The sequence below is a fragment of the Solenopsis invicta genome, chromosome 5 (assembly GCF_016802725.1).
Source record: "Solenopsis invicta isolate M01_SB chromosome 5, UNIL_Sinv_3.0, whole genome shotgun sequence".
Taxonomy (NCBI): Eukaryota; Metazoa; Arthropoda; class Insecta; order Hymenoptera; family Formicidae; genus Solenopsis; species Solenopsis invicta.
In genome coordinates this window covers 482,749-501,159 of record NC_052668.1, presented here as the reverse complement: position 1 = coordinate 501,159, position 18,411 = coordinate 482,749, and the positions used below count along the sequence as shown (strand labels likewise).

The 18,411-nt window shown below is 44.3% G+C and overlaps 1 protein-coding gene across 1 annotated transcript; it reads left to right on the top strand.

The window, feature by feature from the left end:
• The first annotated feature begins 733 nt into the window (after nucleotides 1-733).
• LOC105204925 lies at nucleotides 734-1,936 on the top strand. Its single transcript, XM_026142082.2, has one exon. It carries the CDS (start codon nucleotides 734-736, stop codon nucleotides 1,934-1,936), a length of 1,203 nt encoding a protein of 400 aa, XP_025997867.2.
• The last annotated feature ends 16,475 nt before the right edge of the window (nucleotides 1,937-18,411 follow it).

Sequence of the window (18,411 nt, the reverse complement as noted above, 5' to 3'; positions counted from 1 at the left end):
GACATAAGCAAGTATCTGAAACGTGCAATTTTACAATCTCATCATCTTGATGTCGATGGTATTTCGATTGCAACGCCGGTTGTCCGCGGTGATTTGGTGTTCGATGACGGTGAGAAAGGAGAGTTCCCGATAATGATCCGCGCGAATAACAATACGATGAAGAGTGAGGTCAACTGTGCCCATCAAATAAATTTTACCAAACCCAATAACATTGGCTCGCTGCTAGGATTTTCATCGAGTCGTATACTAGAGCCTCAACAGTGGCATGAATCAAATGCACCGATAAATATTATCAACGTAAATATCATTCGCATAGAATGCAACGTAACTACGGGGGCGTACAGCAACGATAAGTGCGTGCACACAATACACGAGTTTTCATCGAGGGTACCACTAGGATATAAGATATCGGAAACACTATCACAGATCATTTACCTTCCAGTCATCGCACGGAGCATTTCAGACTTAACGATTCGCATTGTGGATCAAGACGGTCGATTGCTCGATTTTCGGGGAGAGGAAATCACTGTTAGACTGCACGTACGGAGACAGAGACGATAACGTGACATGCTCGTGTTCAACGAGCAGGTAAAACAATCAAGAAACACAAGTTATAACAAAGAGACGACAACGACGACGACAACGCCAATCAAGAATATTCAATTGCCTGGCAAAAGGAAACTCACCGCATCAAACATACAATTTTTGAAATCATTGGGATTCACTGTACGAAATGGTTGATATCTTGAACGTTAAAGGTGAGCCGATCTTTGACGATCGCATCATCAAGATGGAAAGTCACACGTACAATCCGTATGCCAACACAACATTTGGGAATAGCGATGAGATAAGGATACCAATACAGCAGCAAGATTTATATACGTTACCGTGTGAAAGTTTTCTCTACATCGAAGGAAGATTGACGACAAAGAATGCAAATGCCAATACGCCAATGCTTGGTTTTAATTGTGTGGGGTACATGTTTGATGAAATTCGATATGAACTCAATGGAGTGGAGATTGATCGCTCTAGAAACGTTGGAATGACTAGTATGATGAAAATTTATGTATCAATGTCAGAGTTAAACATAAGAAGTCTATTACATGCTGGATTTCCATATGGGGATGGAATAGAAACATTTGATGGATATTTTAATTTTTGTGTACCGCTTAACGTGCTATTGGGATTTTGTGAAGATTACAAACATGTGATAGTTAATGCTCGTCATGAGTTAATTTTGATACGAGCGCGCAATGATAACAATTGTCTTGTGGGAGATCCAGCGATGGAACCGAAACTTGAATTATTCAAAGTGCAATGGCGTATGCCTCATGTAATGTTAAATGAAGTCAACAAACTATCCATGTTGCGAACCTTGCAGAGCGGGCGATACCTGAGTGTGAGTTTCCGTTTATGGGATCTATATGAGTATCCCTTATTGCCAAGTACGACGAAGCATTCCTGGGCAGTCAAGACTGCAACTCAGCTAGAAAAACCACGACATGTCATTTTTGCTCTGCAGACTAATAGAAAAAATATTATGAGAGCTGACAAGAGATACCTCGATACCAGTAAAATAAGCAATGTAAAACTTTATCTAAACTCTGAATTTTATCCTTACGATGATCTGAATCTTGACTTTGGTAAAGGCAAATATGCTCTCTTGTATGACATGTATGCACGTTTTCGTCCGTCTTATTATCAACATAAATGTTTGGAACCGATGTTTGACGTAGCAGCATTTAGATCTTATGCTATGGCTGTCATTGACTGCTCGCGACAAAACGAATCTATTAAGAGCGCTACCGTTGATGTAAGATTGGAATTTGAATTGAAAGAGAATGCACCGGCAAATACTAGCGCCTACTGTCTCATTATACACGATCGCGTGATTGAATATTCCCCATTGACCAACGTAGTGCTCAAAATCATGTAAAAATACTGTCATATAAAAATCAAGATGTTTTGTAATAAGAAGCAGTCTCGAAAAATTACTCGTTATGGTCGTGCCAACATTTGTAGACCTGCAAGCTTTCATTGTTAGAAGAAGATTTGTCGTGAAGGAAGTGGCGGTATTGAGACAGAAGAACGATCTCTCACATTACATTTTTACAAATTCTATACCATGGGACGCATTGCTAAAATCCGAAGTCTTGCGTTTCTTAGTTGACTGCTTATCATCATGGATTGCAATGGCACGATGGGATGGTCCCGTATTAGATGGCGAAAGATCTGATTACGAGAGCTGTGTATGGAATGATAAAGAATGATGACATCGATGGTGACGACGGCGATGACGACAATGAAGATCTTGTATATGTTAAGGGGCATGAAAAACAAGAGTGGTTAAAGGATATGCTGGATGCTGATGCGAGAGATAATGTAGTCATCAAGACCATGGATGCTGATTATGAAGACATAGAATCTTTGAATAAATTAGATGCTACTAACACTATACAATGTGGAAAACATGTTAAGAATTGCGCATTACAAAATGTATTTAAAATGTATAATTGGTGGTCACAACGCCAAAAGAAAAATTGTATTATTTGAAAAAATAAAAATATATAATACATAAATATATATATATATTTTTTTTTTCTTTCCCTATCCCGATAGTTAAGAATCAATAGTGGTATAATAATGATTCAATAGTAGTACGATTATGGAACAACGCGGTTCGATAGACGTTCGATTATGGAACAACATGGTTCGATAGACGTTCGATCATGGAACAACGTAGTTTAATTGATGTTCGATTATGGAGCAACATGGTTCGATAGACGTTCGATCATGGAACAATGTGGTTCGATAGACGTTCGATCATAGAACAACGCGGTTCGATAGACGTTCGATCATGGAACAATGTGGTTCGATAGACGTTCAATTGATGTTCAATTATTGATCAATGTGGTTCAATAGACGTTCGATCATAGAACAACGCGGATCAATAGACGTTCGATCATGGAACAATGTGGTTCGGTAGACGTTCGATCATAGAACAACGCGGTTCGATAGACGTTCGATCATGGAACAATGTGGTTCGATAGACGTTCAATTGATGTTCAATTATTGATCAATGTGGTTCAATAGACGTTCGATCATAGAACAACGTGGTTTAATTGATGTCCAAATTAACGATACCGATCTCGTTTCGACGTACGCCACTCGTCGGTAAAGCATTACGCATGTACACACCTCTAAAATACGGTATGCGCATACGTCTCGCCAACTGGTTCAATTGCACGTCGGTGGTCACCCCCGCAGGCATTTTTATCGTCTTTTCGACGTTTTTTTTTTTCTTTTAGTTGATACGCCCTGTCCGCGTTTATACGGCCCGAGATAAATTCCTCGTCCGTATTTATAAGGTGCCAAGTATAGTGCAGCAGGTGCCATATAATCGCGCGACCTTGTTCCATCGCGCGATTGTGACGTTGCAGTTCTTCAAGTTGACGTCGCGCATCTTTGCGGGCGCTTACCGCTTTCGCTACATTTGCACCGATCAAAGATCCTAGAACGCCCAACATTGGCAAAATCGGTAACATGCCGCCTCGTTTTGCCGACGGAAGTACTCGTTTTTTTTTTTTCGTCATCGTCGTTTTCCTCTTTCTCGTCTTTGCATTCATACCCATGCCGATCTTGGCCTTCATCGCTGCCCAGATAGCTGCAGCGGCGGCTCTCTCGCCCAAAGTCGAGTCTCGCGGTAATGCGTTTCCGTGCTGACGCTGCGAGTATATCGTCAGCAGCGTGTCTATCGACGAGTTCGTTATTCTTAGAATACGCAATATCGTGTTCGCGGCACGCTGCGTCCAATGGATTTACGCCCGTGTCGCCTCTGGCTAATCGTTTCTTCAGCCGAGTGCCCGGACCGCAAAACTGGTAACCGGGGATATGTAACTCGAAAGGAAGCGCGTTTATCGCTCGATTCAGCAAACTTCCGGTTTTGTTCGACGCTGACATTCGCTGCAATCTTTTATCCTCGGTGCAGGGCCGTCGATGTGCGTACGCCAAGGTTGATTATAATGCTCGTCGCAGCGACGATAAGTTTGAACTACCGGGTCCACCTGTATATGTTTCGGAAGCCGTTCCCAAACGTGGTCGATGTAATTACAGCACACGCGTAACAGTACGACTTTAGGTATATATTGCAACTGCTCAGCGCTTAGGTCCAGAATATCGCTGGGATGTGACAGCGCGAGAAACATTTTTGATACTGAGCTACTCAAGATTTCACACATCTATAAATAGGCCCTCGACGCGTCACGCGAGTTTAGTGTGAAACATGAAATTCGTGCGGCAGTCGCTGACGATACGCGTCACAAACTGCGACGAGAAATTGCGAATGATGGGGGACAACGTGCAGTTGCGGAAACACGGTGAAATGCTGCCGAGTACCATCCGCGCAATAATTGCGGGACCATCTTCGTGCGGCAAAACTAATGTTCTGATAAGCCTGCTCGAGAGTCCGCATGGTGTACGTTTCGAGAATGTTTATATTTATTCCAAGTCGCTGCAGCAGCCTAAATATCAATATCTCGAAAATCTGTTGAAATCGATCGATGAAATCGGCCACTTTACGTTCTCCAATAATAGCGACGTTATTCCACCGAGCGAGGTGCTTCCGAATTCAATCTTCGTCTTCGACGACGTTGCGTGCGATAAGCAGGATGCGGTGAGAGAATACTTTTCAATGGGCCGCCACTCGACTGTCGACTGCTTTTATCTTTGTCAAACGTACGCGAAGATACCTAAACATCTGATACGTGATAACGTCAATCTCCTAATTCTGTTTAAACAGGATGGTACCAACCTCAAACACGTTTACAACGATCACGTAAACACCGACATGTCGTACGACGAATTTTGTGCTTTGTGCCGTGCTTTTTGGCAACAAAAGTATGGATTTCTAGTGATAGACAAGGACAGCGCGCTTAGTAACGGACGATACAGAAAAGGATTTAACGAGTTCGCGGTACCGCAAAACGAGTCATTATCGATACGTCAACGTTGAACGTTAACATGGCGGAAAATAACAAAGATATACGCAAGCGTGAGCAACTCGCGAGGTAGATTGAAAAAACGAGCGATGCGATCCGCAAGAAACATCGCGCTTTAAAAACCGGCAGGATCGAGGAGGAAATTGCAATGGAGAGACGTTTCAAGCCCATCGTCGCACCTCTGAAACAGATTGCCGAAGAATCTCAGCCGATTAAAAGAAAAGAAGAAATCAAGGAAGAAAGAATAATTAAGAAAAGACCGAGCGACGACGATGACGACGATGGTGCATCTTACGAATTGTCGAAAGCAACATCGAGCAAAAAGCAACGTTTTGAACAAGCGTAAGACGCAATGGATTCACCAGCGATAACGTCAACACCGCGTACGATGATTGGTCCTGCAACATTAACTAACAAGGCTCTCGAGAACGTTTTCGAAATCACAGACGATTCGTTTGGAACGTCTGTTCAACATCAGATGCAAACGTTGGAAGGTCGAAAAACGTTGTCTGAGCATTTAGGCCCGCTCGGTCAAAAGTACATCGGAGATTTCTTCAGCGGTGGTGGAAAAGAGAAAATTATAGACACCGTGTATGGTGTTCGTCTCGACAAGGATGGAATGATGCTTGGTAATAAAAAGTTTGACGTGGACATCAATGATAACATAATTATCGATGGCGTGCAATACGCTGGCACACCTGGTCTTTACGAGTTGATTTTTAAGAGACTCCCCGATGATTTTCTCTATAAGGAGGACGATTTGCAAAAGTACAAGAGCATATTGTTGACTACAAACGTACATAGACGTAATTACACCGCGGAGAGTCGACTACGAGGCAACAAAGGATACAAGTATAGATACGTGATCGCACCATTGATGTCAATCGAATCTACACCAAAGAGAATAAATCCGGAAAGGGATTACCTCGCGCTATGATACTAAACGACAACGCGATTGATTACGTGCACTGGGACGATCCCAACGAATTAGTAGATCGTCTACGATTGCTAGATGCTTCACATCGAGCGGGCAACGACGCTCACGGCAACGAGATGTTGTCCATCGTGGAAGAACTTCGTGAAACTGGCATAATTATAAATTAAATCGTATACCCACGAAACGAGTCAGACGAGAGGTTGATTTTGTTTGAGAAGGACGTGCGACAAAAATGAGCAGCAATGAACGTCGAAAAGACGATTACGAACGTTTAACAAATGACTTTGAACGACTCTTAAATAAAAATCGGACGTTTCAAGAACGGTTGTCAGACAATTATCGATCGGCTCAGGATCGCTATGAAAAGACACAAGAACGAGTGAAGGATGGTTATCGTATGGCCGTAGATCGAGTCAAGAATGAGTATGAAAAATTATCTAATCGACAGAAACCGGAAGACAAAGAAAAGTTATTAAAGGAAGACAGAAAATACTGATAAATGGAGAAAAACGTTTTTTTAAAAACAAAGTAGAGGAACTTTGCAATGCCGACATTATAAATTAGATCATGTAACCGCTAAACGAGTCAGTCGTAATGCAATTCGTTTACGCGCCGAAATATGAGTTCATCGAAGAAAACAATAAGCTCCGAGAGGCAACGAGTCGTCGAAGAATTACACGCGTCAGCTAGACGCAATTTTCCTAGAAGACGTGTTATAATCAAAGGATTCAACGATCTTTGGCAAGCTGATATCGTCGAGATGCGTCCCTATTCAAAGTATAATAGAGGTCATAATTACATACTTACCGTCATCGATGCGTTGAGTAAATACGCCTGGGCAGTACCGCTTAAGAGCAAGGCCGGGCGCGAGACGGCTGACGCAATCACCAAGATAATTCGAGAGAGCGGAAGATGCCCGAAAAATTTGCAAACGGATATGGGAAAGGAATTTTATAACGCCGATGTGCAAAAAGTCTTGAAAAAGCATGACATTAATCATTATTCTATATATTCGGTTTTAAAAGCATCGATAATAGAGATATGGAATCGCACACTTAAGAACGATATGTGGCGTATGTTTACACTTAACGAGTCGCACAAGTGGGTCAACGAGTTGCCGCGTCTGGTGTCGGATTACAATAACCGCAGGCATCGTACTATCGGCATGCGACCAGTCGACGTTAATTCGGAAGTTGCTGAAAAACTCCTGGGCACTGTATACTCTCACATAAAAATCATGGGACCCGCGAAATTCAAAGTAAACGATTCGGTGCGCGTGAGCAAGCACAAAACGACATTCTCTAAGGGGTACACCTCCAATTGGACCACCGAGGTGTTTAAGATCGTTAAAGTACAGCGCACTAATCCCGTAACTTATCTCCTGGAAGATTATCGCGGTAAACAAATAGCGGGTGCCTTCTATGAGTACGAGTTGCATCGCACGACTCATCCAAATGTATACCTGGTAGAGAAGATAATAAAGAAGAAAGGAAACAAGGTTTACGTCAAGTGGCTGGGATTCGATGATTCGCACAACTCATGGATAAATAAAAAAGATGTTATTTGATTTATTTCAATTAAATATGTTGCGACCGCACTCACGAGCGTGGTGCAACTGCGTTAATTGCTCGTGACGCTAGTTAGGCAGCCACGGTAATCGCGAAGTCGCTCATATCAAAAGTGCGAAGTTAGTCGATACGATTGGGCGCCAGGCACGAGCGAGCGTGCCACTCTTAGATCGGAACGTGACCGATCTCTCGATTCATACCGGAAAAGGAAACGCGAAAATACTCTACTTCGTCACGGGCAATAACGGGCTCTTTTAACCGGTAGCTCAGCCACGGAATTGGCAGAGGGGGTGGTTCGCGACGGACGAGGAGACAGAGGAGAGCGAGGGAACTTAGAGACAACGCTTCATTCCGATAGAAATAAACAATATATTTCCGATAGATCACGCTACTCACAAGGTTCTGCGACGGTGTTTCGCGACCCGGACGCGAGCGGAAAATATCACGCGGTCGTCGGTACGAGCTCACCGAACGGAGAGAGGCACAATTCCATTCTGAACGGCGGCAGACAAACACCGTGCACTCTCGTCACTCTACACACGCACTCTCAATTCACGCAAAGTGATGGCGATTCGGTACGAAGCAAGCGTTCGGAAGTACGCCGAACAAAACGGACATCGCCCAACAGAAACGCATACATACTACAGACGACATACAAGAATGCATCACAATTAACTCGACTTAGCTGTGGTGTCGGCGACGCTCTCAATAAACGGAACCGAAAGGATCAAGACGCGACTTGGTCGGATGAGGCGCACGGCGGTTGAGCACGCGGACCGAACGCGAGCACTAGCGTGTTCCCGTTCCGGCGGAGGATTGTACGGCGAACGTGAACTCTAAAGACGACTCTCGCACGCGCGACTCATCCGGCCGGCAAAATCGGTGGCTTTACACTAGTTCGTTCGTCTCACCACGACGCTGGCTGGGCCCGAACTCGTCCTCGTGCGGGAATGTGACTTGGCCTCGAAAGCGGCTCCCGTCGTCTCGGCTCCTAATATCGCACCGGTGACGATCCACAGCGAAGTGATCGATAGCGCGAGGAAATTCGGCAGGCGGCACGCAGGATCTCTCGCCCCCACGCACGGGGGTTCGTCGCGCCGCGCTATTGGTTCCGCCTTATAACGCGGTCCTCGCGACCCTCTAATCAGGCTGTCGCGCCGCGGCGCGCAATTCGAGGTAGGTCGGTGTCTTCGGGCAGCTTGCGACTCTTCCCGTGGTTTCCCCGAGGCCGGACGGCTATCCCTACGGACTCTTCGACGTCCGGTGCCCCCGCGCTCGGGACCACGTCCGGAACTTTCCCTCGCAGCTCCTCGTTCGGAGTCTCCTACGCGATGATCTGCGCGGAGTGTCGACATCTCCTACGCCGGACCTTTCCTCTTTGCGTCCTGCAATTTCAGCGGCTTTACTGTTGCGTACAGGCGCGACGGTAAGAGGTAACATAATTAAATGAAGAGAGATCACCTGTCGTGCGCGCTACTGCGATCCTGCGCACGGTTCGGAAGGTCTCCAGTGGCGGCAGCCTCCTCCTTCTTCTAGTCTGCTCGTCGGGTGAGATCTTGTCGATACAAAAAAAAAGGAATATGCGCTAGCCGCCGATCCGCCAAACGTCGCTAAAATTAACGGACGGACACACGCACACAAAACAAAAACGCGGAATTATAAGCGCACTCGCCGACACGTCCGTCTCCGAGCCGAGAGGACGTAAAGCTGCAGCGTGCGCTCCTCGCTCGGATCTTACGATCCCTGTGACGGACAGCCAAACGGGATGTCACGTCACAATGTATATATTTTATATCATATAAGCGTTTACAAAATATATAAAATGAATACAAACAATTTTTTAGGTCTTTATTCTTCTTCTATCCTTATTAATACAAAATGTCATATAAAAATTTTTATTAAAAAAACGTATATCTAAAATTTGAAAAAATATCAAAATATCTTATTCATAAAACGTCAAATATATATTAAGCGAGTAACATATATGAAACAATACATAAGATGTATAAAATGAAGCATACAGAATATAAAACGTATACAAAGTATAAAGTATGAATAACGTACTTATATAAAATATTACTAGCATATTAAACGTGTAAGAAACATAAAAAAATGTAATACAATAAAAGATTAAAATGCATAATATTTGTAAAAATGTGAGAACATCTTATGATTATAACTGTATCTGCCAATGTCCCCATGGTAATGTATTTGTTAATGATGATGATGATGGAACAAGGTATCTTTTATCATCATATGGCGAGAGCGCCACTTTGGATTCTGAAACCGTAAACACTTGATGCAGCTTCGAACGTATACACGATTAGCTACGAGTTAATTCTATTTCATCGTTCAAACATCGCATATAATCTTCAAAAGTAATAGTTCGCGCTACTACATTGTTTTTCACACCTTTCGCTTTTTTGGTATCCTTTTTACCATCTACTTTGATCGCATACATCTTTGCTCTAAGCCCTACAAATTCGGTCATGATCGCACCGTTGTTTTCATCTTTCATTAGACCGAGGACTTTTTTATTCGCGAGAGGCATACCGTACGGATTGTCTGCGGGATAATCGCTTGTATCATATCTCGCTATATCACGTTTCATCGTTGAATAAATATCATCGCACTCCAGGAAATAAACAAGACTATCAGTATCTGAATATAACAATTTGCACTTGTCTTTATATAGCGGAAACATATATTCGTGATGAAATTCGTACAAGCAGATTTTTGATATGTCAAGTATGCACATACCCACATAAATCGGCTTGTTAAACTTCACCTCGAGTTTACGCAGTTCGACGGCAACTAAATTTTCCGCAAAGACGCTGTGGCTGTGAAAATTTGGTTTAGCGATCATTGCCTCTGCACCGTAACGTCCTTCCCATTTTGTCAATAATTTTACGTCTACGTGATTACGTACGTTTTCCATAGTTTTTCCAAACACAGCGTTGTTCATCAATTTGTACAAATTCTTTTCGAAATCATTTTTTGCGCTCATTCTAAATTTTGTGTTCAATTCTATATAATCGCGAAGCCATGGAGATTGAGCAAACTGTAATACGCGATGAATTTTTGTTACGCTAACCCATTGCGCGTACATTGTTGCAAATAACGGTAATGTATCACATACCGCTTTTTATCGTACAACGTTGCGAGAAGTTTTTTCTGCCGTGATCCTGGCGGTTTATCGTGTGTAGGGCAGAAAGGTAAGTCACTGTGTCGATCGTGCAGACATTGTGGATATGTGAGATCGACTTCTAGCACATATCCAGTGGGCGAATCCGAAGCGATCGCGTTCACGTCAAAATTGTCAACGTTTTCGATCCATTGAAACTCACCGTATGGTAATGGTTGACACATCGCAAAACCATACATATTGTTTATGTCAAAATACATTAGATAAGACGATGGTTTCGATGGATCGTAAGAACGCATGTACTTATTATTGGCTTTAGCATATCTACCGGAGCATTGACTCAAACCACCGCGTATACCGCGTTCTATAAATAAGATCATGTCTATATCGGTGAGCAACTCAAATCTTACGCGTGTTAGTTTCAACATTGCATCCCAAGAGTAGCCTGGCAATGTGTAATAATGCGCGAGATCAAGACCATAACTATTAATGCTACTTTCGCGGAAGTTTTGAAAAATATCAGCCAATAATAAGACATCGGTCTTGAGATATAGATCGCTGTATTTACCCAGGGTTTTGATTGAGAACCGCTGCCAAACTTTCTGAGCATGAGCATAATCTGTCTGTGATACTGTCTGCTTGGTAAGAGAACTATAAAATGATTCACGCGGCGGCAGTTGCGTTTCATACAGTTTGTCAACATTATCCACGTATTCGTATGGAAAGACACCTTTGCGTGTCAACAATTCAAAGTCTTCGTTTGATAACGAGGAAAATTCCGAATGAGAAATTTTTAATTTATCAAGACTTAAAAACGATGCCAATTTGTCAAGACTTGAACTTAAAAACTTATACGAATCGATGAACCGTAGCCGTATATAATTTCGTGCATTTTTGAAAATTATGTCTTTATCACAAGTATTTTCGACATATTTGGTAAAAGATATATATTTTTCTTTATTTATCGGTAGTAAATCGATTTTGCCTTCGATGGTGGCAATTTCTTTTATGATGAAATGTGCATCGTAACCAGATAAATTATGAAATACGATCGGAATAACGTATGAATTTTTGTAATTTAAATTACAATCTGAATGAGCTGGACCACGGTAAGACCCTGTCAAATGGCAATGATCGCGCACACGTATACTATTCGGTGCGAACGGTTTTTCACAGATATGACAATTCCTCGCGTTACTGTATGCCTCCTGCTGCTCTTTAGTTAATGATTCCATAGGAACATTGGCGGATATTCTGGCTTTCACGCTATGCGCCAGGTTTTCGAGTTCTTTCGCGAACCACACGACGCAATCGTTATCGCGACGAAAGTGATACTCTGACAACGCGTCGTCGTATGAGCACTTAACATAATATTCTATACTAAATACCTCGTGATGCTGATATGAGAAATTTGAAGTGTTCTCTGTTCCTGACTCAATCTTCCGCAGTATGCACTCCAAATCTGAATAAACAACAAAGGGTACACGCTCCTTGTTGTTGTACCCTGGTAGAAATTAAACTAACCGGTCTGATTTGAAAGATAGTGAATAGATAGTCTACGCTAGATAGAATTTTAATGTCAGATGGATATAACAACTAGCTAAAAATTTATAATATGTTATTAGTGATGTAGCTGTTGTCTAATCATCATATATCAGATATGATGATAGATGTCGCTGCATTGTTATGCAAATCTAATAAAGCTATTATCTCGCCACTAGCATATTTAAATTAATTAGCAAATAAGAATTGAGGTTATATTACTTGAAAAATATCTGTCTAGTGACTATCTAATAGTAATATAATTGATGTAAGTTATATTCTTTTTTAAATAATACTAGCTAGCTGCTATCTAGCTATTGTGTAACCAATTTTAATTATAGGTAAAAATTATATAAATATATTATAAGTTTACAAATCATCTCATAATTATTGTACAATATGAAAAAAAGAATTTACGTAAAATATTTTATTTATTGTTGTAATCATTATATATTATAGTGTCACGTCCGCGACGCCACGGTCTCAATTTTTCGTTCGGCATTGACATTACACAGACGACGAGTCGGCATTCGGTAGCAATAAATCGTCAGGTCGCATCCTTTATATTTTCTTTTCTGGTGCCGGACTGTCGCGACAGAGCAATCTGCACGCACGGCCAGTAAATTATAAAACTCAAAACTTCATGGTACCCTAACCCTTTTTTTTTCCTCTCCTCCTCGGCGACAGAGCAACTGTACGCACAGTCGTAAGCCATAAGACGTCCATAACCCTATGTCGCCTTAACAATTCCAGCGACGGAGTGTCGCGACAGAGAAATCTGCCGCGCGGTTGTTAAACCATAGGGGGGCGAACTGACGTGTTTTTCTGACATTTTCCGGTGCCGAATAGTCGCGATGGGAAGGCCCACTCGCACGGCACTTAAGAGCCAATAGAATTCGAGTTTCCTTATTAAATGATTTTGAGTGGTGGACGCACCAACATAAAACCCCACCGAGGGTGTCGACTTGCCGCCAGTTTTGTCTAAAGAATTGTATAAATAGGGATGCAATGCTTAGTTCGGAGAGTGAGTTAGTTGAGTCGAGTCAGTATAGCCGGAACAGTTCCGTGTCGCAACCGTAGCGACCGAGTTCTGCCCGAGCTACTAGTCCGCGTTACCCGGTACAGTGATCCACTCTCATTCCACTCCTAATTCAAAGTCAGACTCTAGATCAGCGCTAACATTAAATCGAGGCTAACCTTAATTGTCTAACACTAAATTCAATTCTAATCCTATGTATAACGTAGTTATAGTTCAAATAAGTTGTGTTGCTTTTCTTCCTTACGTTTACATTAATAAATTGTAACCTACACGCTAAAACGCTTTGCTCAATATCCTGCTACCACCCATCCTCATGCATGCGATACCGCGAGTGTAGTGCACAGGCAAAAGTATTGCGATCAAGGCCCGAGGACAACCAGACAGCCAAGAAGGACGAGGACAGTCATCACCGAACCAGTGCGATCACCCAGGCACAGGCAGCAGTCCCACGAGCAGCCGCCATCTCAAAGCTAAGTCGCAACACCCCAATAAGGCATGTCACATGATTCGTACCTCTCGACCGCGACCCCTTATTTCCGCTGGTTACACTCCGGGGTTTGTAGCCTAGCCAGTTTTTACCGACACCAACTAAGCCAGACTATAATTTGCCGCGACTGCTACGGTAAAACATCCGAACGCGACCGCGTATATTATGATTCCGTCACTCGCCATCGCTTAATTATCGGCGGGGACGAATGCGTATGGTGCTCATCGTGCCGCACTCTAATATCATACCCCGAAACCGCGGTCGCCTGCACCGAGTGCTATGAAGCACTAACTGACCTTGCGCGGCATTTATTTGATTCGGACGACAAGCCGTACCTTAAAATCGAGCCTACCGTGATAGAAATTGAAGAATCGTGCGAGTGTTCATTTCCCGAGGAGTAATAACCGTATACGCTAAATTAAAGCATGTGCCCCCCGCCGCGCATTGCCATTTACTCGGCTCGTGTCCAACGCGAAACGAATCGCACGTTCAGTACATGGTTACGTAGTGCCCGGTGCGTAACTTCTCTGTATTTTCGTGATGACAATGAATCAACAATAGTTTGCCTTGAGTGCAAAGGCAAATATTCAAGTACCGAAAAGGGAAATTATCTCGGGGTAACAACGCACTACATACACCTCGGCCATTCATATAATCCGCAAAAGTGCGACTACTGTCACGCGCCTGTAGCTGCCCGCCGTCACCCTCTCGATTGCGACCGTTGTCCCCACGAGTTGGAAGACTTCATAACGTATCTAATCCGAGAGGGAGATAGTCCCTGGAACGATCCTGACGCAACCATACTTGCGCTCTCGCGACACACCTTTTAAGACTATAAAACCCTCCCCTCTTAGCCACCGGTCGCGGAGAATCGGGCCCGCCGCCGGATAACCCGGCCACGCGATCCGCTCCTGGGCTGTGGAGACCCCGGAGCCTAGGCTTCGAAACAGCCAGTTTCGCCGAAACGCGCGTATTCCGCCCAACGGGGGACCGCGCTCGGTCGGGACGTAACATAATTTGGTGACAGCGGTGGGATTGATCGCTCCGATAATGGAAACCCGTAACTCCGCGAAAACCGTGGCCAAGACGGTCCTCACCGAAGAGGAGCTAGAAGCGATACGGGTATCGCAAGACAAACACGAGAAACGGCTAAGAGACGAAGCCGCCGCGATAGATCGCGAGAGAGTACAATTAGAAAAGGAACGCAGGATGCTCGAGCGCAATAAGGAAACAGATTCAACCTTGGCATCCGACGTAAGAAACATGTTTGCGGCGCTAAAGAATGAGATGATGCGCGAAATTAACTCACTTAGGCAAGAGGTCGAGAACAGACGCGCGGGAGCACGTAGTCCAAGCTTACCTCCGGGTCAACCGTTTTTTGAATCTAACGATCGGCACTCTTCATTCAACGAACCCGCACCCGATGTGCATGCAACGCATACGCCCAAGATATCACTTCGCGAAGCAACCGAGGGCGTAACATATTTCGACGGCTATAACGTCTCCCTTTCACAATTTGCACGTGCATGTCGACGCGCCCGCGATATTGTACCACCTAATTATGAAAAACCGCTAACAAGATTATTAATAAATAAACTCCGAGGTCGTGCATATTCAGCAGTAGAAGACGAGCCCTGCGACACCGTAACCCAGCTAATCGATCTCTTAAATGGAGCGTTTGGGTTCGCTAATACAATAGCACAATATCGCGGAGAACTCAGCACGATCTACCTCAAAGCCAACGAGCATATCTTAGACTACATCAGTCGCGTAAAGGAGCTCAGAGCAGCTATCCTCGATTCCGAGCGTCGAGCTCACGGCATGTTAAGTCCCCAAGTCATTTCAGAAATCGACGAACTAACAGCCAAATCTTTTTGCGCGGGTTTACCACTGCGATTCCGTTTACAACTCGAGCCGGAAAAACATCTCCGCCCTTTAGAAGCATTTGCTGCGGTCAAAACAATCGCGAAACGGGACGAACTAGAGATCCAAAGATATGAAAATTCGCGTAGATTAGAGCGTAACACCGAGAAACGTCCTACTTTTGCTCTAACATCACCACCCGCGCGCTCATATTATCGCGATTCTCAGCCGACCAGACAACCGACCAATCCGCCACGAGACAATTGGCGAACGGGAAGCACGCGATACCATGATTCGCGCCGTAACGAGACCTACGATTCTCATCGCCGCGATTCCTACGATTTTCGTCATAACGACAACTATCGCCATGATAGAGCGGCCCGAGCAGGCGGTGACAATAACGCCTCTCGATACTACAATAACTCGCCCGGAAAATGGTGTCGGTATTGTAAATACTCCGGGCATGAAATTGAAGAATGCCGGAAACGAGAGTACAACAACTCTCAGGCGAGACAGGGAAACGAGAACAGCCCCTCGAGGCGGGCGGACGCTCCTCGAGACGGGCCTCCCCACCCCCGCTCGCGTCCAGTCAATCCCATCGAAGCGTTAGCGGCCGAAACGCCCGAATCGCAATCCTAAATCCCTTAGACTTTTCTCACGCCCCCACCATTACCATAAACGCAGTCGGCCTCTTACAAGAGACGAATTTTATGGTCGACACGGGGGCTGAACCAAACCTTGTAAAAGAGAGAAGCATTCATCCCGAAACGCCCGTATGTCGGAGCGATACGCTACGCCTTAGCGGCATAACCGACGGACAGGTAGAAACACTCGGGTCCATTAATATTAATTTCATGGGGCATCCCGTACACATTCACGTAGTTCCGAATAACTTTCCGATCGCGCAGGAAGGCATCCTAGGATCAGATTTCCTCCGCGATTCCGCGAACATAGATTTTATTAATCGAATCGTCCAGTGGCGAGGATCGAAAATTCCTTTCGCTCACCGTGAAACGGTGGTTATACCGAGCCGATCGAGAGCTACCTTTTATCTTAGGATAAAGAACCCAGAAGTAGCCATCGGATACGTACCGCGACTTAGCGTCTGTGAGGGCGTATATCTCGGCAACGCTGTTGTTACAAATAGAGACGGAAAAGCCTATATCCAGGTAATAAATTCAAGCGATACAGATCGCGAATTGATCGTGCCTACTATCGAATTACAAGAGCTCGACTTCATCTCTCGAAATCCCCCCGTTAGCGGCGCGGGAAACGTCACAAGTCAAGCCAACTCTAGTTCTCAAAATTCCCCCGTTAGCGGCATGGGAAAAGCTCTAGACCCATTTGTTTCTATTTCTCGAGATCCCGTTAGTGGCACGGAAAATATTTTAAATCAAATCCATTCTATCTCTCAAAATTCCCCCGTTAGCGGCGTGGAAAATATTTTAAACCCAATCGACGCGAAAGGAGATTTTGCCTTAGGGCATCGCGTAACTTCTATATCCGCGGTAGACGTCCCCGACGGTAACCGCATCAAAAGAATCAAAGAGTTACTTCGCCTCGAGCACCTAAATCACGAAGAATCGGAACACGTGAATGAAATTATAAAAAGGCACAGTGACCTATTCCAACTTCCAGAAGACAAACTCGGTTGTACAAACGTAACTTCTCACAAAATCACTACCTCCGACGAAATTCCAATTCATACCAAGCAATACCGCTTTCCCCCCATCCACAAGGAGGAGATAAATACACAAGTCCAGACCCTCCTAGAGAACGGAGTCATCTCCCCCTCCGATTCTCCTTACAACTCTCCTTTGTGGGTCGTGCCGAAAAGGGCCGACTCTCAAGGAAACAAAAGATGGCGCATGGTAATAGACTACCGCGCCCTAAACGAGAAAACGGTCGGTGACGCGTACCCCCTGCCGAACATTACGGAAATTCTAGACCAATTAGGCAGTGCAAAATACCTTAGCGTATTTGATTTAGTATCAGGATTTCATCAGATACCGATGCATGTGGCAGATGCGCAGAAAACGGCTTTTTCGACGCCTTACGGGCACTATCAATTTAATCGTATGCCGTTCGGGCTGAAAAACGCCCCTGCGACATTTCAGCGCCTCATGGATCAGGTATTATCCGGCCTACAAGGCACAGAATTATTTGTGTACCTCGACGACATAGTCTTATATGCTAGCTCATTGCGCGAACACAATATTAAGTTTAATAAGCTAGCCGACAGACTCAGAAAGGCAAATCTGAAACTCCAACCAGACAAATGCGAGTTTCTGAAAAAGGAAGTCGTATATTTAGGTCATGTAATAAGTGCGGATGGCGTGAAGCCTGACCCGCAAAAGGTCCAGGCTGTAGAAAAATTTCCTCGGCCTGCAAATGCTAAAAATATCAAACAATTCCTAGGCCTTGCTGGATATTATCGCCGGTTCATACCCGATTTCTCAAAATTAGCCAAGCCTTTGACAGCTTTACTAAAAAAGAATACAATATTTGTCTGGTCAGGAGCGCAGGAGGAAGCCTTCACACAATTACGTCAAGCATTATGTTCAAAACCGATACTACAATACCCGGATTTCACGCAACCTTTTGTTGTGACAACCGACGCTTCGGGTTACGCCATTGGCGGCGTGCTAAGTCAAGGCTCCATAGGGAAAGACTTACCGATCGCTTACACATCGCGCTTATTGAATACCGCCGAAAGTAATTACTCCACGATAGAAAAAGAACTCCTAGCCATTGTTTATTGCGTCAATTATTTTAGACCGTACCTCTACGGGCGGAAATTCACCCTTGTCACCGACCATAAACCTCTCGTTTG